The sequence below is a fragment of the Sinohyriopsis cumingii genome, chromosome 15 (assembly GCF_028554795.1).
Source record: "Sinohyriopsis cumingii isolate HCF-2022 chromosome 15, ASM2855479v2, whole genome shotgun sequence".
In the NCBI taxonomy this organism is placed as follows: domain Eukaryota; kingdom Metazoa; phylum Mollusca; class Bivalvia; order Unionida; family Unionidae; genus Sinohyriopsis; species Sinohyriopsis cumingii.
In genome coordinates this window covers 34349329-34374966 of record NC_142975.1, presented here as the reverse complement: position 1 = coordinate 34374966, position 25638 = coordinate 34349329, and the positions used below count along the sequence as shown (strand labels likewise).

The 25638-nt window shown below is 33.1% G+C and overlaps 1 protein-coding gene across 2 annotated transcripts in view; it reads right to left on the bottom strand.

The window, feature by feature from the left end:
- Positions 1-24607, bottom strand: part of LOC149781582 (high affinity cationic amino acid transporter 1-like) — a 43980-nt gene extending 19373 nt beyond the window's left edge. Inside the window, exon 1 of one of the 2 annotated variants that reach the window (XM_089935628.1) lies at positions 24236-24607. Coding sequence is in view for 1 of the 2 variants with exons in the window: in XM_089935627.1 (XP_089791753.1) it covers positions 16101-16138 (38 nt within the window). In the remaining variant the exon portion in view is untranslated. Of the gene's footprint in view, positions 1-16100; positions 16530-24235 lie in introns of those variants that run through there. The other variant, XM_089935627.1, reaches the window with a different exon arrangement.
- Positions 24608-25638: the final 1031 nt, after the last annotated feature.

The window sequence follows — 25638 nt, the reverse complement described above, 5'->3', positions numbered from 1 at the left end:
AACCGGAAAAGAGAAAGAATCTTACTGGTATGCCGTCTACGAATGCTGAAACCATACGGCTTAAATCTAGATCACTCCATAGTGGCGCCCACACTAAAATGATTATCTGATTATAGTACAGATTTGTTTTTCAGCCAATTAAAAATAATTATGAAAGAATTTTATTTAAATTTAGTTTATCACCCATCCACGTACATACATTTATTACGTGCTTGAGTTCTTGTTGGTATTAATATTGTTTTTGTGGTTATTGGTAGTAAAGGACAATTCATTTTACCGGAGATATGATCCCGTCATATTAGGAAATAGATGGTGATTTTCCTACTAATGTGGTTGCCGTTTTATTAGCTGTGTTCAGCCAATACGGTGCGATATCCTCAAATTTTAAACAATGCTTAAATTAGTTCCATAAGTTGCTAATTCAATGATTCCCTTTGTGGGTCTTGTGGGTCTGCATTTAGCACTTGCCTTTGATAAACAGTGAGAGAGGAGAGTTAAACAACTAGATTTGCACTTTTATTTGGTTATATATAAAGATGTGTGGGTACGTATATACAGTCTGTATTCAGTTCAAATTCCAAAATCTTACTAACTTTTCATTCGTTTCGGCTAATTTTCTTTCATCGGTGGTTTATTTAAGGTTTGTGTTCATAATCTATGATGAAGATGAATTAGCCACAACGTATATCAGATGTGTTATAAGATCACATTAGATTACTTTTCGGCTTGTTTTACAATGTCGATATAGACTTAGTAACTAACATTAACTAAAATTGTAAAGGGTATAACATAGCATTTAACATTGTAGCATAACATAAGCTTTGTTCAATGCGTCAGGCTGAGTGAATTGGTAATGTCGGTTTTTCTTTCTTGTGCTAGGAAGTATATTTGATGTGTTACAAGCAAACAAGAATAATTTAACACAATCTCACGGAGGAGTAATTTATCATATTTGATGACGTCAAATATAAATTGTAAACTTTAGTTGGACAGACTTACTATTTGAGAAGCGAGTTCACATTTGAAAGCCTTTGAAAAAATGACGAAGCATGCATAAAATACAGCTTAAAGCATTAAGAATTTGAAAACAAATTATTTTTATTTACCTAAATATGGATAAGATTATTAAAAACTGCGATTATTCAAGAAAAGAATTTATCCAACAAAAAAACCCAGATTTAATTAGAAATATACCAAGAATGCATTGACACTTCGATTGCGCATTCCTGTTTCTCGACATAAACATAATTTTAGGAACAGCTAGGTACTTAAATATAAAATGGTTTAAACTCTTTACGTCAAAACAATCACCTATGCTAATTTCATAAAGTGTCTCATCAGAAAAGATGACAGATAGTTCTGCTAAACATAATTTATTTCTGTCTTATGAAAATAGGTTCTAGCATCCTAGTTGTAAAACAGTGTTGCTTTGATCAATTTAGACATTAATTTGATACATTGATGTTCCGGCATATAAAGATGAAGACACTTAGAATGTGCTTCTTTTCTTTCCCTTGCGGTTTCAATAGTTCTCTGACATGCTGAGTCCAAGTCGCTGAAAGATCATACTATAATGTCATTGATATCGGTATGATAGTCATGCTGAGTCCAAATGGCTGACAGATCATACTATAATGTCATATAAATCAGAACGATAGATATTCGGAGTCGAAAAGGCTGACAGATTATACTATAATGTCACTGATATCGGTACGATAGTCATGCTGAGTCCAAATGGCTGACAGATCATACTATAATGTCATATAAATCAGCACGATAGATATTCGGAGTCGAAATGGCTGCCAGATCATAAAATAATGTCACTGATATCGGTACGATAGTCATAACAAGTTCCAATGCTGACAATTGACACGGAAAGTCTATATCACCAGGGAAATAAATGAAAATGATGGAAAATAAAATATATCTAGACATACTTACATGACCCGCCATTCCAATACCCTACATTTTATTACATATTAATCGTTTACCCCTTTATCCAGTCTGTGTTAAGTATTGTCTGTTGGAAGCACATATATGCAGTTGTCCAAGTTTTGTTGTTGTTGTTGTTGTTGGGTTTAACGCCAGTTTGCATCACACGATAGGCGATACATGGCGGCCAGTACTAATGGTGGAGGAAGAACCCGTGAATACCCCGGAAAGAACCACCGATCAACCGGCAAACTTTCTCATATACCCACATTGGCTGTATCCGAGACTCGAACCCACACAGACAAAAGTGAGATGGCAGTGAGATTGCAGTGATCCGTAAAGGAGAGCGCTTTTGACCTCTCAGCCACTCGGGGCGCCCAGTTTGCAAATAAATATGAAAAATGTCAAAGTAACTGCATTTGTGTGGATTCATCATGGAGAAACCCCAAAAATATGCCTCACTTGAAGTTAGAAATATATATGCCCTGTATTTTGTGCGGTCATATAGTATGGGAATGACGGAACAAAATCAGAATATTTCCAGCTAATACATGATGTAAATATATCATCAATTTTGGCATCAATACTGGGATTTGTTCCCAACTCGTATATTAGTCATAACGATTGGAAATTGCCTAATATGGTTTCGAACTTCAAATTGCAAGATAATACAAGTATAAAGCAAGGCATTCATTTGATTCCAATAGCTTACATACGAATGGTATATGTAAAAACCTTCACACAAAGTTTCTTATAAATGAGCGAAAATAATCACTTTCACACAGGATATATCCGTATCCCAACGCGATAAAAGAACACCAATTGAGGGTTTGTATTTATTAATACGCTTCTTAAAGTTTCAAAATGGAATTCAAAACAAATTTAGGTCACCAAAGCTCAGTCGACAGCGGAAACGTCGAAACAGTTATAGTCGGAGCTTGCTCTAAGGAAATATGGTTTTAACATCTGTATGAAATAAACCATGCAAGATTGTGTACGTAATACGAAAGCATGTAATTCTAAGGATCATAATTATCTTACCAAACATTCACAGTCACCTAGCATCAAGAAACGTCATGACAATAAAATCTAAACTTACATACAACACTGTGTACTAGTTAATGTCTTTGCAATTTAAAATGTTTAATCAATTTAGTTAAAATAACTTTTTCAGGTCCTAAAGTATCTAAAGTTAATTCATTATGATAACCACATACGTTCAATCCCTCGGCAATACCTTAGACGATGTATTCCCGTGTTTTGTTTACCCGATTTTATGATCAAATATCATATAATGTGGAAATGCAAACTTAAAGGTAAACTACAGTTCGTATCAACACCCATCCAAACAGAGAGTTATAGGCTCTAATCTTAGAATATTTTCTGAATTCATTTTTCATTGCTATATGTCTTTTTCAGCACTGTACACATAGGCGTATTCCTTACCTGTAAACATGCAAATTCCGTGTACTTAATGAATCATCCACAGCCAGATGTAATACTCTTCGATGTTAGGCAGAGATCAGGTAGCACATAAATCGTGTTAGGCCACTAAACAATCGAAAGCCTCCAAATTTGTCATCTACTGAATTGAAAAGAGAACTGAGAATCAAACAATCAAGCATCGCTCTTTTAAGTAGAACTGGTGACAATCGATTTCTGTTAAAACTGAGTTTTTGTGCCTGGAAAGAATTTCTGTATTGAACGTAATACTGGGCAGAAACATGGCGAATGATCAGTGGTGGTAAATCAGGCAGATTGTCTGTGGCAGCAGTAGACTGATAATTTCAATAGACAGTCGTGCTTATTGTATCAATTATTGCATCTGACCGAGGTAAAAAGAGTTCTCTGATTGTCTGTTACTGAGATTAGAATAAACAAATTAGTTGCATATCCACATCAAGGAAATACATGTTGCCTTCAGGAAATTGGTTTGTGATGCCGAATAATAAATCCCTTCCGTTTCTAATAGAGAACCATGCAACAAACAATGTATTCGAAAACCAAATCCAAATTAACATAAAATAACGACCGCCGGGTCTATAATTTGGATGCTGAAATTAAATAAGAGGATGTGCTAGTTTTAATAATATTTGTAAAAGAATAGAGATTCAAGGGGCAGTTATAGTTGTTGATGTTCACAAATACCGATGTATATACTTCAGGCATCCCAAATGAAGGAAATTGGTCTGAAATACGAGATATTTGGATGAGTGAGATAAATGAAACCAAGGGAAATAAGATGTAGTTTATATGAATGTCCATGCACTAAACATTGAGAAATTAAAAGAAAGAGCTATTTTGTTCTATCAAAGAGATCGCTTAGATTTGGAGCAACACACCGAGTCAGGTGGAAGCAAGGTAATTCAACTTTCTTAAGCATCGACCAATTTTATGACAATATTGCAAACTGCCTTGTGAAAGTAGGCTCACTTTTATTTCGTGGTAGAAACCTCTATATTAGTGTTGATTATTTGGTGTTATCATTGAATACATTATGAAATTACTCTTTGCATTGTTTTGTTCAGAAATGTATGCATAAACTAAACAAATACTTTAATTATCGATGTTATATAATACAAATAGAAACATAATAAACTGAATCAACAATAATCCTAAAAAGAACATGGTAAAGTCCACAAGAATTTAATCTCCCAATGAATTGCAGATCCTTGAATGCACTGCTCTGCCAACAGTCCTGTTGTGTCAAAAAGATATTGTTCAGAACTCCTATGAATTGCTTACAATAATTCCAAAACTAATGGATAAGTTTAACGATCACGTTATCGTTCTAGTGAATAATGTATAGAAATAGTTGTTCTCAGATGATATCGAAACACTACGTTCAGTAAGTCTTAAGACTAAATTTAGAACAACAGCATACAAAATAAGACTGACCAAAACTGTCCAGCTCAACGGACGTATATACAAAAATGAAATGTAGAAACGCATTTTGCTTCGATTCCTATGTGACATTTTGCAAAGATCGCACATCCTAGAAGACATCATCTTACCTAACCTATCCAATAGGAAACCAATTACATCTTCTAAGAAACCACCTGACCTCACCAGCCAGTGAGAAATCACCCGAAACTTGTAGACATGTTTAACACTACTATTATTAGTAATAATTTCATCATAGCTATTGCTAGATCATATGCAATATTGTTACTCTTAATATCTTACACACATACACAACATTTAGCAAAATATAATCACTACAACATACAGTCATTAATAAAATATACAAAAGGCATATATATTTGTTACAAATTTGTTAAAGAAAGTAATTCATTCCTTTGTTACAGCAGTCTGTGGTAATCTACTTATTAATAGAGGTTAGAGGTTTTTATTGTTGAAATGAGAAATAATTAGAAAAGAATTATTTAGTTACAACTTTCATCGTAATTACTAAAGTGTGCACTGCGTTATGGATTAATACATTACTCTGGATTTGTGTGCACTCATTCAGAAAGATTCAGAATTGCATCGTTGAGCTATATTTGACATTCAAGTCGTGCAATCCGTTCGGAACATTTCATTTTTTGTAATATAGGATATTTAGAATTTATTAAAATTTAAGTTACAATATTTTAACTGTCTCTTTAATTTTCACTTTGTATTGTAGGGAAATAAATTGCTTGCTGATTTAACTTTACTTGTAGATTTCACTTTCTGTTACATATGTTAAGACCTGAAATAGTAAGTCCATCTATCTATCTATCTATCTATCTATCTGTCTATCTGTCTGCCTGTCTATCTATCTATCTATCTATCTATCTATCTATCTATCTATCTATCTATCTATATTTCTATCTATCTATCTATCTATCTATCTATCAATCTATCTGTCTATCTATCTATCTATCTATCTATCTATCTATCTATCTATCTATCTATCTATCTATCTGTAAATATGCATATATATATAACGAATTGACGATAACTATTTTTCTTTTTGGGTATACGCGTACTATGAAATTATTGACAATACTTGTCAAAATGAACCCAAGTTAATAATTTTAGATGTGAAATAAAATAAAAAATATTGTATTCGCTGTATAATATTTTACTTTGCATTTTAAATGGGGCCATATTATTATTTCTAGATTACTATTATATACTAGATTTCAACAAGCCGAAATGAATAATCTGAATTTCATTGAGAGAACAGAGGATTTACAACTCCGTAAAATGTTGCCCTACACGATATAAATCTAACATGTCTTCTTTAATTTCATGGCTCATTTCAAATTTGATTCAGACTATATATGGTATCAAAATATACTAAGCCTCAACAAAATTTGTGACGAGCAAGACAGGACTTGTCTTTGCATTTCGCGATGGACAGACTTCGGTAATATAATATGGCCTTGCATTCATTTGACACGGCTATAAGAAGTGAAATACCGCCTGCTCTATGCTCTGTTGTATTTGTAAACTAAGAACGATCGAAGTGTGTTTGAGAACAGTTTAATAATAAGACTGCAGTGTGGAGCGAGATACTAGAATGAGTAGTGACCTCCATTAAATACTCAATCGTATCCTTAAGGGTCAATAAAATGGCTTAAGTGCCATCACCATTCATCTTGCCATTCAAAGTGTTTGTTAGCAATCGATAAATAATTTCCAGCCTTTACGAGACAATATAGAAAGGGAACAATCTTCTCGTCATTTGTGCAGCCTGAGAAGTAAAATAGATGTCACTTGGGGGAAGATTAATGAGTAATTACACAGGGGTTGACACGGTGTGGGAAACGAACCCTTTTCACAAAGAAGACATATTGGAAATATAAGATAAAAAGAATCACATATTCTTTCCTGCGTTACAGACAAAACTAAATCGATATAGAGAAAATAGACACACTTACCCTAACAAATAATATAAAATTGTATCAGGAAACATTTCGCAGGTGAAACAATACTGAACAAATAGTAAATGTCACTGTTTAGGTCCATTAATTTCTAGACGTCTGATAGAAACCATTGAAGGCATTTTGCAAAATATCAGCATTACTTTTTTTACGTTTATAAGACCTATGCCAAAAATGGTCACCACACATACAGATACATTTAAAAGAAACTCAGAGGAAAGTAGAAAGAAAAAAAAACAGTATTCGAAGCGAATATCGTTCAAACGGTCAATATGATTATGAAAGAATTATCAAAAAGTATACGTTTTCCATTTTTCTATAGTTTTATTGAGGGTAACCAACATAATTATTTTTTGGAGGGGGACAAACATGTAGAGGTCAGTTATTTCGTTTCTCGGATGTAGGCCAAAACATGTTTAGAGGTGAAATCGGGGTGGGAATGGGGAGACCTCTTGCTCATATGTGTTGTAGTTTAACTTTGTAAGTAATGACATTACGTCAGCTATTCCACAAAAATTCCAACATACCGACGTTTATACAAATAATATTTAATATTATTTCTGAGTTCTATGCTTGAAAGATAAGTGCAACACTAAAACCTTTGTCACATTATTTTATCTCAAATATATGCATTGTTTAGATGTACCCATTTTCTAAATTTGGTCTTTCTGAAAAAAAGTTTTTAAACCGGTATCAAACGAAGTATTCTCCAGTGACATCCTAAAACATAGGCTTATAAAAATCCGTTCATGCGCGTGCAATTTCTATTCACAAGTCATCATGCATACGAACTAGAGTGAGGATGAAACTGTATGTCAAATTTCGCGATTTCCACGAGTAGTTTAGGAGGAACGTTACTAGCAAACATCAAACAACTGCTAGTGGACAAAGGACGGACGCAGGCTCAATATATAAGTTCCTGTAGTCTTCGACCAGTAGTGGCAATATCATATAGGAAAATAAAATTTATCCGCATAGGCACTCAAATAACGGGAACAGTGAAATATGGTAGAATTATTTCAAATCGTCTAGTACAGTATTTGCATTAAAATATTATACGACAGCTTAAATAAAGCGACAGAGGTGGGTGGCTATTCTAGCAAGTCTGCGCATGATATTAGACGGTTACAATGATTATTCGGGCAAACTTGAGAAACAAAAGTGTCTGGTGGTGTATTTTATGTTATATTGACGATATTAAGATTCATTCTAGTTTGCCGTTGACAGGACGTTCTTTTCATTTAAGCATAACATTATAGGGTTATTAACAGCAGGAGTGGTTAAAAGAAGGTTATTGATGTTATAATAATACTTCAGAGTTTGATTATGGCTGATATTTTAAGTTACGGTCAACGCAGGCTTGACTGATTTACATGGATAAGCTCCTATAGTGAACTGTGTTTACAGGTTGCGTGCGCTGTTATCTATTTAGTCCCTATAATGCCCTTAATGTTTAATTTGTCTTTGGTTTAATTACGTTAGCACCTATCAAGACATCATAGTTCATGAGAAATAAGTACCATTCCAAAGACTTCCAGTACGTACGCTGTAAGTCGCACGCACTATTGATTTGCTTACAGTAGCTGGATTTGCATCTCGTCCCTTTCTTTCATTTCTTCTTTCCAGTGGAATAAAAAAAACTTTTTATCATGAATATGGATTCGCAAAGGAATATGTTAGTATCTTTGCACGAGATTATATGTTTGCTACAATAGTACACACGTATGCAGTAAGACGTCCATTTAGTTAGATAATGTTTTGTTTTCTCTTCGTTTGTGTTACACTGTTATTAGTCTAAAGTAATTGACATACCAATAATGCTGGTATATCAAATTATGATCCACCCATGGCGCATTAATGCGCATCCATAGATGATGTTTCAACAGTAGGTTACGTTTCAACAAGAAGCCGTCGCTCCTATACTCTCTAAATCAGTGATAAATTTCCACTGAATAATTATGAACGACATAAGAAGAAAAAAACGAACAAGAATATTCATAATTCCCGTTTCTAAATGAAGTCAACATGGTACACACTTTTATCAAAATCTTTTCTGCTTTACCTTTGATTTCTCTCTCTCTCTCTCTCTCTCTCTCTCTCTCTCTCATGCATAATGGACAAAATACGGGGAATACTTTTGAGTGAGAGCAAAACAAACCTGAGGTTGCATCACCTAACCTACAAGAGCATAGGGTTTTGTAACGATTAGGTAGGTGTACACATTCAATGGGACCTTAATATAGTGTACATAATATCAATGATACAAAGCTGCAATACCCTGTTCAGACTGTAAGGTGCATATTTTGGCAAGGAGGAACTCACAGACTGTCATTTTCTAAATGCTTTCTTAATGTGTTCTTCCTATTTTGTTAAAACCTACAGTGACGTTCTGAAAGCAAATTATTTGATAATGAAATGTACTAAGACCACTACCCCATCGTCTCTCTCACTGCTTTGTCTTGGTAAGGTAGCAGACTAAAAGAACAATCAAAGGATGAACAAAACAACAATTTCACCATGGTTAGTCTCCCCAACCCATCTCTGTCTGTTTGACTGTATCTGTACCAATACTGGAAGCTACGTGCTCAAATATGTGAGAAAACACAGTCGTAGCGGATTGTTCCTGTGGCACGATATCTTTGTGCTTGTGAATGATGTTAACATTGATATTCAAACAGACCATTGGAAATGGACAAGATAGGAACGAGGAATAGAAACAACTGTATGGTCCGTAGTAATATAAACTAAGTCATAATGATGACTTACTTCAACTGTAAATACCTTTAAATGTTCGAATTACCCCTTGTTGGTTCGTCCGTTTGCGTAGTTGTTGTTTCACACTCGTTTCATTATACTCGCCTTTAGGTGAATTGCTGCACTTTCATTAACCAAGAAGCTAACCATGCTGTGTTTGTAATCATTTCCGTTCTTTAGTTTAAACTGTTTGTAACTTAGAGACACGGCTGAATGACAAAATAACAAAGCCGAACAAGTGACTGCATTTGTCCAAAAAAGCACTAGCGACGGATATTGGAATGCAGGGGTCGGCTTAAATGAAATCCCTACATATAGAAACGAGACTCAAGGAAAACGAGATGAAGAAGAAGCAACTACCATGGGTGCTGGATTATAAGGTACCATTTCGTGTATATAGTAAGAAGAAAGACTAACCCCATCACAACAATCACGACACCAGCAGCTCCAATAGCGTCCACAACACAACTACTTACGTTGTCTGGCATATTAAACTAAACTTTACTTTTAAAACATGTGTGATAAAAATATAAGTACTTCGCTTGAAATTCAAACTTGTGTGATCTTTTGGAGCTTTGCTTTCATTTTTATTTGGTCAATACTGTACACATAGAAAATCTTTTTACTTTTCAATATATATATATATATATATATATATATATATATATATATATATATATATATATATATATATATATATATATATATATATATATATATATATATATATACATCTACTCCCCTGGCCACACTATCAGTGATATAACACTTAATGCAATTACTCACAACCCCAACTGGAGTTCCGAAATCACGACTGAAAAGGAATCTTACTGGATACGCCGTCTTAGAACATTGAAACAAAGCGGTTTAAACCAAGACGTCTAGAAAAAGACAGCCATGCACACATAACATTATCTTTTGCAGCCAACAATTTTTTTAAACTAATTCCATGCATGTACTTAATAGACTATAATTACTATTACATCAATGAAATATCTGGGATATAAGTTATGCTTACATAAACTTACATGAAACAACAGATGTGGTTATGGCTCGTTGATTTCTAGGTCAATACAAATATTCTCCATACCGCTTTGCACGTAATAACAAATCCCTCGTACGGTATGTGTGTTTGAATCAAACACATGTTCTCTAATCCTGCCGCTTGTGAAAAGAGAATCAGAGGGTTCAGCGGTTACCTTAGAACGGGAAAATACAGATGGGTCTACATGAAGGACGCTAGCAATAAAACTAGATTCCTTTCAAGAGGAATGCTCCTGAAATATAAAACTAAGACATCCAGCACGCCGGTCCCGTTCCTGCAAAATTTCCACTCCGATGCTCCAAACGCACAAAAGAAGATACACAAGCATTGTCACCATATTGAATCATCCTAACATCTAAAGGGCATATTCCAAGAAGTTTCTTTATTTACGTACCGTAGACTTAAAAGCCTCAAGGATCAGCTGATACGTTCAAGGGAAAATTCAAACAAAAACAGCTTTAGTCAAATTCGATTGCAAGGAGAAGCGACAGCCTATTTTGCAAACATGAACATATACCGGACACTAATTCTTTCAAAATTTAACGACATGAGTTTACTTCGCTATCAATTGTAAATGAGGATGTCGATTCAACTATATGATCTATTATATATATGTTTCTACCATCCTTTTTTTCCCACCCTTGCCGAGAAGTGCAAATATTTGGAAACACTATTCATGTTTGAATATAAATACATCGTTGTGACAGGTGAGCATTATACATGTTGTTCTGACTTGAAATGCTTATAATTCCCTTTTGAAATTCCCTTTTGCTGTATCATGTGATGTCATTCGTTTTCTCTTACTGCTGTTAGTCTAATTTACCGTTACAACATTTATGTGCAGTATTCTTATAGACAAAAAGGAAATTTTACAATTATAATATTAACATTTTTAGCTTGATTACATTTATTGATATAATGAAACATATTGTGTTTCCTTGGTATAATGAGCTTTCTGTTGTACTGTCCACAGGGCAGAATCTCCCGCCAACTGTAAGTTACGTAGCTATAAAGGTACTTGTGACTAATATAATTTTTCGTTTCTCCAGCTGTAGATTTTGTGTCCTCCCGTCTTTATATTCACAAAGACTATTTGCCACGTTTAAATGTGTTGGTGTGCCCGTAATTGGTGATCAAAATAATGATGTTTAAGAACAAAATTAGATTTTTAAATAATAGATTTAGTTTGTAATCTAGTTAATTTAAAGTAACCCAAATACTTTATATTTGTATTCTCAGCAGCGCTTAATGTTAATCTTGCATCCAAAATCGATGATTAAACATTTTAAAAGAAGAACCATAATAACGGTAGAAAAAGATATTATTTATGGTAGTCGTGAGACTAAAATACAAAGCGACAGAAAACACTATCACCGAAAGAAATTGAATATCTTTCATCATTCGAGATGACATAGAAGTGAGAATCGGACAAAGACAGAGAAAATACAAAAATCAAACAAAAGGTGGGCGTTGGATTGGAGCTTATCACGTTTTGGCAAAATAGGATGATGTGGCAAGTAGAATTCATTTAATAAAAATAACACAATATATATACGCATAGAAATGATCGCTGATTAATCAATCATTTTGCTCTCAGCAATAGAGGAATAATTGGTAATTTCATTCTATCAGCTCCAAGAGCATTAGTTATTGCATACAAAGGTGCAGTAAATGAGATGGATGTAAACAGATTAGAAACTCTTAGTACATTATTAGACGTCTTTAGGAAGTAGTATTTGACGGTTAATGCAATATTTCTTATGTCATCGGTTAATAGCTCCAAAAGAAAACCAAGCTTGGCTTGAATGCGGTGATAGGCACAATGTAAAAAGATGACTTGTGAAGAAAAAAAGAATACTCTTGTGTGTGCATAATATGTAAACTAGAAATAAGCTTCAGATACATGCATCATTCTTGGAGAAGAATGCATTTAATTGTCATTTCAAAAGCAGTTCAAGATTTTAGTATCGACGGAATGGTGAAATACACAATAACTTTAAGGAAGCAGAGTGTATCTTTATTTAAATGAGATTTGTATTTTTTGGCATGCGAAATATGAGCCTCCACCGTAAAAATAGACGATTGGACAATACGATGTAATGAAGGTATCAAGTTAATATTACAGATGAATCAAGTACTGTGCACGAATGTCAACTCAATGAATAATTTCCAAGTATTATATACAAAAAGGCAATGTCTCAAAACAGTTGATTTCACTTAATATGCCCTACAGGAAAAAGGCCTTATTTTTATTTTATTTTATATGTATTGGTTCGATTCATTATATTATTCATCAGCATGGCCCAGACTCTAGTACACCAGAATCAAAGGACTAATATCTGCGTAATGTGAATGTAAACAACGTTTGTCAAAACTGTATGCAATATATTCATCCATATGGTTTATCAGTCATAGGAAGCTATAGAGAAATCAATTCTTGGCTCTGCCTAGATTTAAGTCGACTGAGCGTACGAGAGATTTACCGTTTTGTTATTACTGTGTAGGTAATGAAACAACTCTGGGATATACAATGCAATTTCGTGCAGGTCATACATGAAGTTAATATAGATTTAAAATAGAAAAACCTCTAAGACATAAAGCTGTCACCGTTACCAAAAGGATTCCAGTTTTGCTGGTAATTCGCTTGTCAAAATCAATCGCTAAGTATATGTATATTAGAGGCACTATAATTTATAACATAAGATGCTACTTCTCTGATATTAAAAGAAATTGGGAGCCGTATGAGCTTGTCAAGTTAAATCAATATTTATTATTTTCCAAAGACTGATTTTGGAGGCATGAGTTCGTTAAAAGATTAACCGATGCTGACAACTTATTTCATTTCAACTGAAGTGAGATTCCTCGCGCACTGTCTCGCGGACTACGATGATGTCAGCCATTGACTTCAGTAGCAGGCTTATAACATCTACAATAGCAGTTACAATTTTACCAATGTAGAAAATCCTTGAAACATGTGCCTCTGGGGTAATGGGCTAAAATGTTTATCAAATCAACCAATAAGGCAACTTTCATGTTGTGGTACCGAAAACAATATGTTATAATTTGTATATATATATGTTCTCCTGTTAGTATACTAATGTCAAAAGTTTAAAAAGAAATTAACTGCTGCCAACAGGTACAGCAAGTCGTTTAGAAAAAGGTTTTACCGATATCTTTCATCTGGTCTCTTCCAAATTGGCTTTTTTGTCTTTATAAATTGCAGGTTATGCGAGTATTTATTTGATTCAGCATGCATTATTCACTCATGCAGTATCATTTAGTACTTTGTTGGTCGATACTGTCGACGTAATAGAATCAGAAAAGAAAATATTTTATATGAAGAAAGAAAAGGTTAGAACATAAGACTAGTTTGACGATTGTCAGTCCAGGCTCTGTATAATTTTCACTCGGATAACTGTTCTTTAATTTAGTATAATAAATAAACAATAAATGTACCTAAACGTTTCAGAATTAATTGCACTGAGTATGGTCGTACGCTTGATACACGAACAAATTCAAAGTTTGTTTTTGAATATATCATTTTGGTTGATAATCCTGTTCAACATGACTAACCTGTTATGAAAATTGAGGACCACGTGGAAGATAGTTCGTTCATAACCAAATGTGTTATCCTCGTCAAACAAAGATGACGATTCTTCTTTTTCTTCTTCTTCTTATTATTATTATTATTATTATTAAAGTTCCTTATTCAAAATGTAGAATACAACTGACAAGAAGTAAATAACAGAACATGTAAAACACCAAAAATAGATAACTTCGAAATATACATACAGGCAATATAAAGAACAATTAAGACTATGTATCAAACAATAAGCCATATATTCAGTTCTTGTCGAACACAGTTACCGGTCATTGATAATTTATGGACTGCAGGTCTATATGAAAACAAAGCGTTTCATTTCGCAATAGGAAGTGCAATTAATGTTTTTGAAAGGGATTGATTTCTTATTTGGAAAGGTTAGATTTTATCTAAACCTTAAAGCATGCAATTGTGCGGACGTTTCGAGATCAGCATATTTAAAATAAATCATCATCATACTATATGAAAGCAATCTATCTCACAATTATATTGAACTCTCTCGGAACTTGCATTTGTTATGTCGCTGATCCTCACATTTTTTACATAAATTAAAAAATATCAAACAATCTTTCACACACCAAAATAAAGCGCTTCAATACAAGGCACACTAATATACACATAAAGATATATTTGTCAATTACTGTAAATATATTCTTAAAGTTGTGTATATAATTGTAAGGAGCAAAAGTACAGACACATGTCACAATTAATCACAATTGTTCGATATTTTCACACACCAGCCATGCCACTGTTTCTTCAATTAAATTTTAAATATATAATCCATCTCTACAAAAGAATTACATGAATGTGCATAGTTAGTTTTTTTTATTTACTTTCGTCACCGAATTTGTTATTTGCAGTTGGATTGGTATGTTATTAATAATACGATTTAACAGGTAAATTGTCTAACACAATAGCTAGATTTATCAGAAGAGGTTCTATGTTTTATCTTAAAAACGTTATGTCATTGAACAATATTTGACACTGTTTAGGGCAACACTTGCTGGATTGTGCTACATTTTGGAGTATATAATTATAGAATATTATTATTATTATTATTATTATTATTATTTATAGTGGATGTAGGAGAACGAAGAATGATTGCCCTAGTGGAATAGAAGTACTAAATATAACGAGAAGCAGAATCAGAAGACTAGTGTTCACTCTAAATCTCGCTGCATCATTTGGTAATTACTATTGTTGAAAATTATAGTTACCATTTGTATCTCATATTGATCAAAACGAACTAGGTATGATATGTTGCGATAGAAAGCTTTGATTCTGGATAAGCCTTAGTAGTATCTGTACAGTCATATCAATGTCAGAAAAGAAGGGTCTGAAACTGATTCAGTTTACTTTTCCCCAGGTCAGTGACGAAGTTAGGATTAGATATTTATTTTTTAATTGACAGTTGATTCAATCAATCAAACATTCAATCTAAGAGTTTGGATGTAACATAATAGTAATAGTTAACATTCGTTACAGTATGTAAAAGTTAGTAAACTGTACATTGTATGGATCCTCTGGGTCAGTTTAAAAAACATTTCGTATGCCTTAGTCCTTAAATTGTTATTGGACTGTGTATATACAAACTGAAATTAAGTCAGTAATTTTAAGGGGAATTTTAGCTACAATCTGCGAAGAAAAATGTTTAAATATGAATATATTTGTAATATTACAAATATTTATAATTACAAATGTAAAAAAAATCCTTGATAATTTGATATTTTAAATGTCTGATGCACGTTTAGTTTGAACATAAAGCAATTGGAAAACGATTTATGACCTCCACAAAATTATGTATATCAGAACTTCTACTCATAATTCTTTAAACATGCGAAATAAATTATATGTATGTTGGAAAACAGTGGGATTCTGTGAAAATGTAACTTACCTTTTAATTATATCCTCCATCCCATTTTCACAACACATCCTGTTACTTCATTTTCGGTAAGAATGTACATATGTAACACTATTTAAATAACACCACCAATAATATTCGATTAACTTTCATATGAGGAAATATTTTTGCAAGAATCGTATTTTCTCTCTTCTACTTAATGCAACTTCCGACAGTCCCTACTGCGGAAGCAAGTCACATCTAACAGTAGCAGTTTTTCTGTATCCAGTTTATAGCATACTCCATTAACTGCGGATAATTCTAAAGAAATGGCGTAAATGACAGTTTTACTTTCTGTTTTGTAACGTTAATTCAACATTTAACAAAGAGCAGATATGTTTTCGAATCTTAGACTTATTACAATATGTACAGCAACGTGGAATGTAGTTCCTCCAGTTTAAAGAGAATTGTTTTCTTGTACATAGTTGTCACGGTTATTGCTGGTAGGCTAATATTACCATTCAGTCATACAGGCAAATAACGTACAACATAAATTATCCCTTGACTCGTCTTATCAAATCTTTCCTTGACATAGACGCGTGATGAGGGCGTGAACGATACTGCACTGATCGTTCAAAATCTTTCCAATCTTTCAAAATGCAAAATGATAAAAGGACTGACAATCAAATAATCGGGCAGTGCTCTTTTACGTCAAGGCAGTATTTCTGTACATCGATTTCTAGAAAAAGTTCGATTTTGTAGCCAGAAAGAATTTCTTCATTGAATATAATGCCAGGCAGAAGTGTATCTAATGATTCCATGTAAATCAATTACTCCGTCCCTGGCAGCAGTAGATTGATTGATAATTTTATTTTCACAGTTCACTGGCCTAAATAAATGAGTGACCTTGAGGAGCTGTTTAATATATCTGACCATATATGTGTCCTCAAATTTATTTCATTTAAAACGTGTACATATTCAGCTCAGTCATTGCACAACACCACATGTGCTTTTATTTTACTTTGCCCAGTATGAGTTGCTTACCTACGAAGCGTGCTTATTCAGAGGTACACATAATAGTCTTTTCTGTTGGATGCTCTAGTGAAAGGTAAAACGTCCAGGTTACCAAATGTGGTTGGAGATTGATGGTAAATGTAAAGAATGTGAGTTTTATGATTTCATGAATGGTTTCATAACATAGTTCACTAGATGTTCTTGCCACATTTGTGTACTGCTAAGATGTCGACACAAGTTCACAGAGGAACACAGTTATATATTGCATATGAGGTACAGACAAACATTCTAAAGCCTTGAATTAGGTTACAAGTATGGAACTGACTACCGTATGTAATATATTGCAAAGGAAGGGTTAAGAAAATAAACTATCAAGAGCACATATGTTAATCATACGGTTATATCATACAATTCACTTGCCCCACTGGCATATCATTTAACAACGGAACATATAAGTCTTATTGTATTGAATAATGCAAAGTCAATAACGTCCTCTGGCAAATAATGATGTTCACTGTACGTGACATTTATGAACTCGATGAAGAATACAATATATCTATAGATGTTAGTAACCAAGGCAAAATATTTCTAAATTTGTTTTTCAAAAATTTAAATTAAAAGAAAATTCGTGCATGTGTGTGTATGTATGCATATCTGCCGACGATAGCTTCATATCAAATTAGGATTTTTCTTTAATTCAACTAATTTATTTGCCAATCGATTATGCAGATAAGATAAAGAACGAATCTAACTATTATATCATTCTTTCATAAATACCTCCCGCAATTAGCAATATATTTGGATATTGAAGCGTTCTCAGCATGGGTAGTTTGACCTGTTGAAAAGTAAAATGACTTCATTTGCTTAAGGAAATGCTGAGAGAAGGTGTCGATCTTTTAAGAACGTGACATTATACAGTTTAATGGATGCTTGGAAAAGTCAGTTACTTTTTGACCTTCTGATGTTCTTATGATTGGCAAGGATGTAACCGAGGCAAATAGTTTACAGATACAGACTGACAATTATGTTCTTATTGTTATTCCTAATACAGCAATAGAAACATATTACGGATCCTGCGCTAATAATATTTTCTTACTTTTATATTACAATAGAAATATGCTACTGATCTCACTAATAATATGTGTGTAATATGTGTGTATTTCCATACTACAATAGGAACATATCATTAATATCACTAATAATATGTGTTTACTTCTATACTGCAATGTAAACATACCTTTAATCTCACTAATATTAATGTGTGTACTTCTGTACTACAACAGGAATACACCACTAATCTCACTAATAATATGTGTGTACTTCTGTACTACGAAAGGAACATATCATTGATCTCACTAATAATATGCATGCGCTTCTATATCATAGAATATAGAACGGTGACAAAGTGATGGTGATGGTGATGACAACAACTGTCAAGAGACGGACTCGGAAACTTCGGACGTTGAAAAATGTTCTTTATATACGACAAAAGGAATCTGATCTTTTCTTGTCGGTACAATTATGAATCTACAAACTTTTCACAATCTCTTAATAAGCAATAAAGCTAATCATAAAACATTTGACGATAATTGCTGGTACATCTGGATGTACTTCTTTAAACGAGGTGCACTTAAGTGCTGATATAGTTAACATAGAAAACGTTCCATTATTAATGCAAGATTTGTTATTGTTAATTGATTTTGTGGGACATTCTATTTGTAATAAAGATTTTCTATTGTTAATTCATTTTGTGGGGCATTCCATGTGCCCTTGAGAATTGACAACCATTAAAATAAAATAAAGATAAAACTGTACTGGTCTCTATGATGCATTTTTGTGGACATGGGAAGTACCTATTTGCATCTAAGCTCATGTATCATCTAAAATAGAATACATATAGAGGACGATACATTACGGCGTGTAATTATTCAAATGTGATATTTAAACTTATAATATTCCTGCGTAATGCTTTTCCCCTTGGAACACCCTTCAAAAAGCTTTGAGAACCAATTTATATTGATACGTCTGCATTGGTAGAACACGTAGCCATCATCATTAATTACTTAATACTTTCCTCATCATACAACACGTAACCACCATCATTAATTACTAAAATCTGTTTTTGTGGTAAAATCAGCTAAAAGCATTAAAGACTCAATACTGTTCTTATGGTACAAGGCGTAGAAACCACCATTACGGTACGACACTTAGCCAACATAATTAATAATCAATACTGTCTTTATGGTATAACACCTACTCACCATCATTAAATACTCAATACTGTCGTTATGACCCAACACATAGACCACTATATGTATGGTACAACACGTAGCCAGCATCATTAAATAAATGTTCAATACTGTCCTTGTGGTTTTGGAAACTGTTTTAGTGACATTACGATTCATCTTGTGAGAGATGGTGTTAGTGAGCAATCAATATATACTGTTAATCCGCTCACAGCTGACAACAGAAAAAGAAATATTTTCTCCGAACTCGATAACCGTGTGGTTCAACCGCGCTCATTACAAACAAAACATCTGGGATACAAATGACAATTACGTTGATAGCGTAATAATAGGAAACTGACATAAGGATTCAGAGATAAGAGCAAACGCCCATTTATAGAAGAAGGGAATCTTCGGAAGAACGCCATTTTTTACTCTGGTTCTAGGTTCAAGTAGAGATTGAAATTGCTTTTTAAAACCCACCAATGCCACTTGTATTATCGGTCAACTGGAACTCTAATTGATAACATTCCAATTTGATATATTGTCAAACTATTTCATTTATTGTAAATATCGTGTTAGGAAACTAAACTCTTAGGATTAATTTATCTTATATCGTATCATTTCGCCCACTGTAGTTTCGTTTCCTGACCAATTTGATATTTTAAGCTCATCTTCGATACAATTATCTTAAAATGTTCTGATGGTTCCTAAATTAAGAATGGAGTCAACAATAAATGCATTCCTGATTTATATTGCACGATTGATGATATTCATAGGAATGGGTTCACGTTGCAGTCGGAACTTGCCATCTTAGAATGATTTGCTAAGGTATCTTCGCGAGGATGTTTGTCCCTCAGAAACGACTGGCTCTTTGATTGGCGCATACATATATGTCCTATAATTGGAACAGTTATATATACGTTGAACTATGCTCGTAGCATAAAATTTATATACATTATATTGAAGGCCACAAAAGTCCATGCATAATATAAATTCTAGTGCAAGGATTAAAATTTAAATATTAGTCAAGTGTGAGCTAAGCTGGTGATTGTATGAACGAGCTGACTATGTCATTGGATTTTAAACACTCAATTATGAATCTTAATATTTAATCTAGTATTTGCGGTGGATGCAGGTTCGAATCCTTCCACCAAACTAGACTATGTCCGCTAATATAGTTTGTCCTTGGGCAATGCACTTTCAATTTCCTCAGCACTAAATAACCTACTTTTCTTGATGTGCTGTAAGCAGCAGATGTAAAGATGATTGTAGCATAAGTAAGTAGCATCCACTGCGAGACATTTTCGCCGCCATGAGCACATGGGTACTTACTTGCCTGTATATGAATTATATAATTCACTATGAGTAGTAAACGTTAACACACTTATTGTCTTTTATCTAGTTTAATGATTACACTAACTTAATTCTTGGAGACCTCTATCTGAGTACAATTGTTTAGCAATATTTTCAAAGATACTGATGTGAATAATGCAGTTTATCAATAGATTGAATATATGGAACTGATCATTCACTATTCAACATAATAGATATTACAGGCATGGGCTTTTGACATCGATATATAGATTGCGAATTCAATCAGAAAAAATGTTTTGCGGTGCATTCTCGGAAACTTGATTGAATACGTGTATCACTGAGTTGTAAAAGGAATTGTATCCCGTTCAAATTCATGATATTTGTTCATTTGTATAATGCCTTAGTTAAATTTCTTTTTTTAAATGAAGAATATGTATTTAGCTCTTTAAAACTTTAATAGAAACGTTCGAATGAAACCTGTCGAGAAAATGTGCATAAAAGGCACGCTATAATTGTAAGATATACATTTTTTGAATTGTATTACCATTATAATATTAGGTAAGTTAATGGTGTATTGAAAATCAACCGAAGGGTTGATTCAGTTTTATAGATCTCGTTGGCATAAGAGGAAGTTAGCAAAGAAAGTAAAAATGAAAAACTGGAGAAATTCATATATTTTAGTCTATATAACATCAAGATCATTGATCGTATCCTAAGTACTTATTTTTTCTGTATGAAAATTTCAACCATATATGTATTTGCAATACTGAGTAATTTGTATATGGATCTAATCAGCACAAATGCATGGTTTCGTACCACTGACATTCAGGCTATTGTAGAACAGAGAAATTATTTATTTAAGATAGCCTCAGATATTTAGACTATCGCAGAACATTGGACTAGCTATTCAATACAGCCTCTGATATTCTGACTATTGTCAAAAAATCGAATCTTTTATAAAATAGCTTCAAACAATTTTAGTGGAATACTAATTCCAGATAAAAGAAGTTAAATACAATTTCTTTGAACAAAATTGGTAAAGAAATGTTTGTTTTCCCTTATTTTTACTCGATTATCACATTTTAATCCTCAAGACTAAAACTTCTAGCATCCTTTGTTGCCAAACTTATAACAACTTAGACAATACTTTCAATAAATCATAACTGGACAAGATATGGATTCTTAAAATATTCAAAATTGCACTTCAGTGAAACAACCGATATTTAATGCTTTTCTTTATTGTTTTAAACAAGTTCTAAATTGCAGCTGATATTTGTGGAGTCAGTTTCCATGACTACGAAAGTAGAAACACCCGTGTTGCGAGAGATGTAAATGAAACAATCACAAACGTATAAGGTTATAGAGAACAAAATAATATTAGCCAATTGAATGGCTGAAAGTGCACCTCGTGAAGCTATAACATTAAAACCCTGTATTCACCAAACGTAAATAAATAATGACTCCGACAAGTGATGAGAGATATTTGATTGTATTACAATGGATGCATGTTTTGTTTGCCAATGACGGGTAACATTATTCTATAATTTCTCATGGAATAATTATTTCGGCATTTGTTAAATTACCTGTGTAAAGTATCTCCTGAGTCTAAACATTTTTCTTAAATGCTTAAATACGGAAGCTGCACACAGGTCCATATGAACATGTCTACTACTGTTACTTTATTAATGCATTCGATACATAGAATCTCGTTTCAACTAGAAACTATGCAAATGGAAACTGAATAATTAACGTTTAATGTGCATTTGTGGTTGATAAGTCTTGCTGAAATTACAAATTTGTGAGGCATATTTCTTTCTGAATAAAATAAATAGCCAAAAAGTTACGATATATGGAACATTACATACACACATTAACAGCAGAGCATCAATCGAATGTACAGGAAAAATGGGTTTTGCAAAATGTTATAGAGTTGATGCTACGTTTATGTCATGAATATTAAAATCTCAGACAATTGGAATGTAATAGAACCAGTAAACATACGTGAAGGATAGTATTTGTGGTGTAGGAGATATATCCAATCACTACAAAGATCGTTTTGTGATATAAACTGGTAACTCGTCATATGTAGTTTGCTATGGTACGAGATGAATATAATATTATACATACAATGAACTGATAATTTACTGTTGTACATAATGCAATCAATAACGTTAAAAACGCTCTGAAGAATAAAAAGTATGTATGATTTATTGACTATGCCAAACTTCGTGATTTCAAAACTACAAAACTCTCCCTTAAGCTGCTTACTTTAGAAAATAAAACAAAGTTTATGTTTAAGTCTAAATGACAATGTCTCTTTTTACTTTTATACAGCTGTAAAATGCAACCTTGGAATCAAACGTTCCATACACCAGACAGTTCATTTATGCCAATTTTGTCTCAATGTATTATAGTTGTTTGATGTTAGCAAAATATACTCTGTGAATAAAGAAAAATAATTCATGTTAGGCAACTGTACCCCATGGATAAAGATACGTATTTCCTATTAATCCCCATTATCCAATTTCATTCATATTAGTCCACTATTCCCATGGATAAAGATAAGTACTTTATACTAGTCCATCATACCCATAGACGAAGATATGTACTTCATATGAGTCTTTCATACCCATGGGCGAAGATAAGTAGTTCTTATGAGTCCATCATACTCATGGATAAAGATAAGTACTTCACATTTGTTTCTTATAACCAATGGATAAATATAAGTTCAGATAAGTTGCTCATATTAGTCTTCTATACCCCATGAATAAAGAAACGTTATTGACATTAACCTAATATAACCATTGGATAATGGCAAGTCCATCATGTTAGTACTCTATACCCGTGGATAAAAATTAGTATTGTAATTTAGTCCGCTATATCATGTCAATAAAGATAAGAACTTCATATTAGTCCACTATATCCCATGGATACAGATAGATAATTCATATCAGTCCACTATGCCAATCCATAAAGATACGTTTTTCAGAGTAGTCCACTATACCCCATGTCTAAAGATACCCGAAGGATTAATATAAATGAACGTTGTTATATTATGTCAATTTTGCCAATTATGTTCAACCCAAAGCTTCATATCCAAAACACTCTCTCACCATAGTAAAGGCACATTCCCTTAACTCCTTATTTCCAAACTTTTCTCCCACATGGAAATAAAATCAATGATACCAAAGAGACAAAACCAAGTTATTTATTTCTTCTACTCAGTAGAAGAACGCCAAAAAAATTGATTCAAAGATTAACCAAAACTAAGTTTTGAAAATGTTACAGCCATGCCAATAAATTTAAATGATATTAAACATCTTTAACCTGACATAGATTGTTGTTCACATTATCTCCATGCATACTTTGGGTACATATAATGGACCAGGAAGGTCCGAAATATATTAGTTTGGAAAATACAATTAAAATTAAAGCTTGAAATATTATGCTATTATTCTTTTACATTCCTGCCATACAAATAAACGTCAAATCTGTCTTTAATGGTGTTGCGAACTAAGGCAGCAGTGCGTTTATTTTGTTACTGCAGTTTTTGGATGAGCCATTGAAAACTAAACCATATATACTTCCTGAAATATAATCCCAGCCCCTTTAAAGTTTTAAGTTTAGACTTACCTTTATTTCACAGTCTATTCACCGATTGAACATTGGCGTGTGTATTTTGATCTCCAGAAGGACTTTACTGGCTTTATTGTGGTAAAAAGAGTCCTGGAAATTAAATCATATTTTCACTCCAGATTGCTACATCATCATCGAAATTAGGTGGAGTTATTAGGATTGTATATTTTCCTTTTCATGAATCATAGAAAGTAAAAGATATCATCTAGAGCACAGTTGCATGTACGAATATAATTGAATGATTCCTAAAGTCCAGACCCTTAAAGCTTTCAAGTTTCACTTTATGCTTAGAATGCTAAATAATTGCTTAGGACACATTTTTAACACAAAGCACTCCAGATTACACAGTTGTCTACTATCCAAAATGTTCAAAGACGAACGTTAAAAAGGTTAATATCATCAGTCTGTCATTTATCAGACGAGAGAATAAGTGAACAGCGAATCAGACAACTGAGAACTGCTCTCTTACTTGCTGTTTCAATGAACACGCATCGATTGTTAGCAGAGCTTCTTTTTATGGCAATGGAGAATTCCCTCATAAACATAATATCAGGCAAATATATAGCCAATACAAACAACGTACACTGCCTTCTGTTTCAGTAGACCAAATAACAGGCCCATTGGATATTGGCGCTGATGGGAACCGTTGCTGATCTCCATGATTGCCAATCATAATGTTTTGAATTTCCAAATAAGAAATAATACATAATTATTTGCTGTATTAATATAAAGTTAATCTGTCAGTCCACGATAACAAACCCACATATGACTTGTTTTGTCAACACTTGTGACAAGGTATTCTGTTGGGGAAATATATCATTTCATTAATATATGTATGTAGAAAGCTCTTTATAGTTTAGGACTGATATGTGCACGTTCGTGGCATACAAATCAAACCACAGCGAATATATATTTCGAATAGTATACATTATGTGAAATAAAGGAGAATTCATACAAATTAATACCATTCTGGTTGTCGTTAGTTTACTTATTCATTGATAAATCTAATTGAATAAAATGGATTAGCGAGTAGGAGGTAAAGAAAATCACATTCAAATTCGATAACAAAGTCGAAATAAGAAATGAAAATAAGACGTGGGGTATACGAATCTTATGGAAATATATAATCACAACGAAAGTATTTAGTATCGCCGTATAGAATCGAATACCATTTAAAGAACTACACATTTATATTCACCATAGCAATTCGATTATCTGAACCAAGGATCTGAGGCGTAGTTCAAGTTGAGCAAGGTATAAAACGATAACTGTTAACTCTTTGACATTGACGCAAGAGCAAAAACTAGTAGAGTTGGTAAGGAAGGTCCTTAGGTTTGCTTCCCAGCATGTGCACACAAAATTTCCAGTGGATTCCCTAATGAAACGATACATTTTCAGAC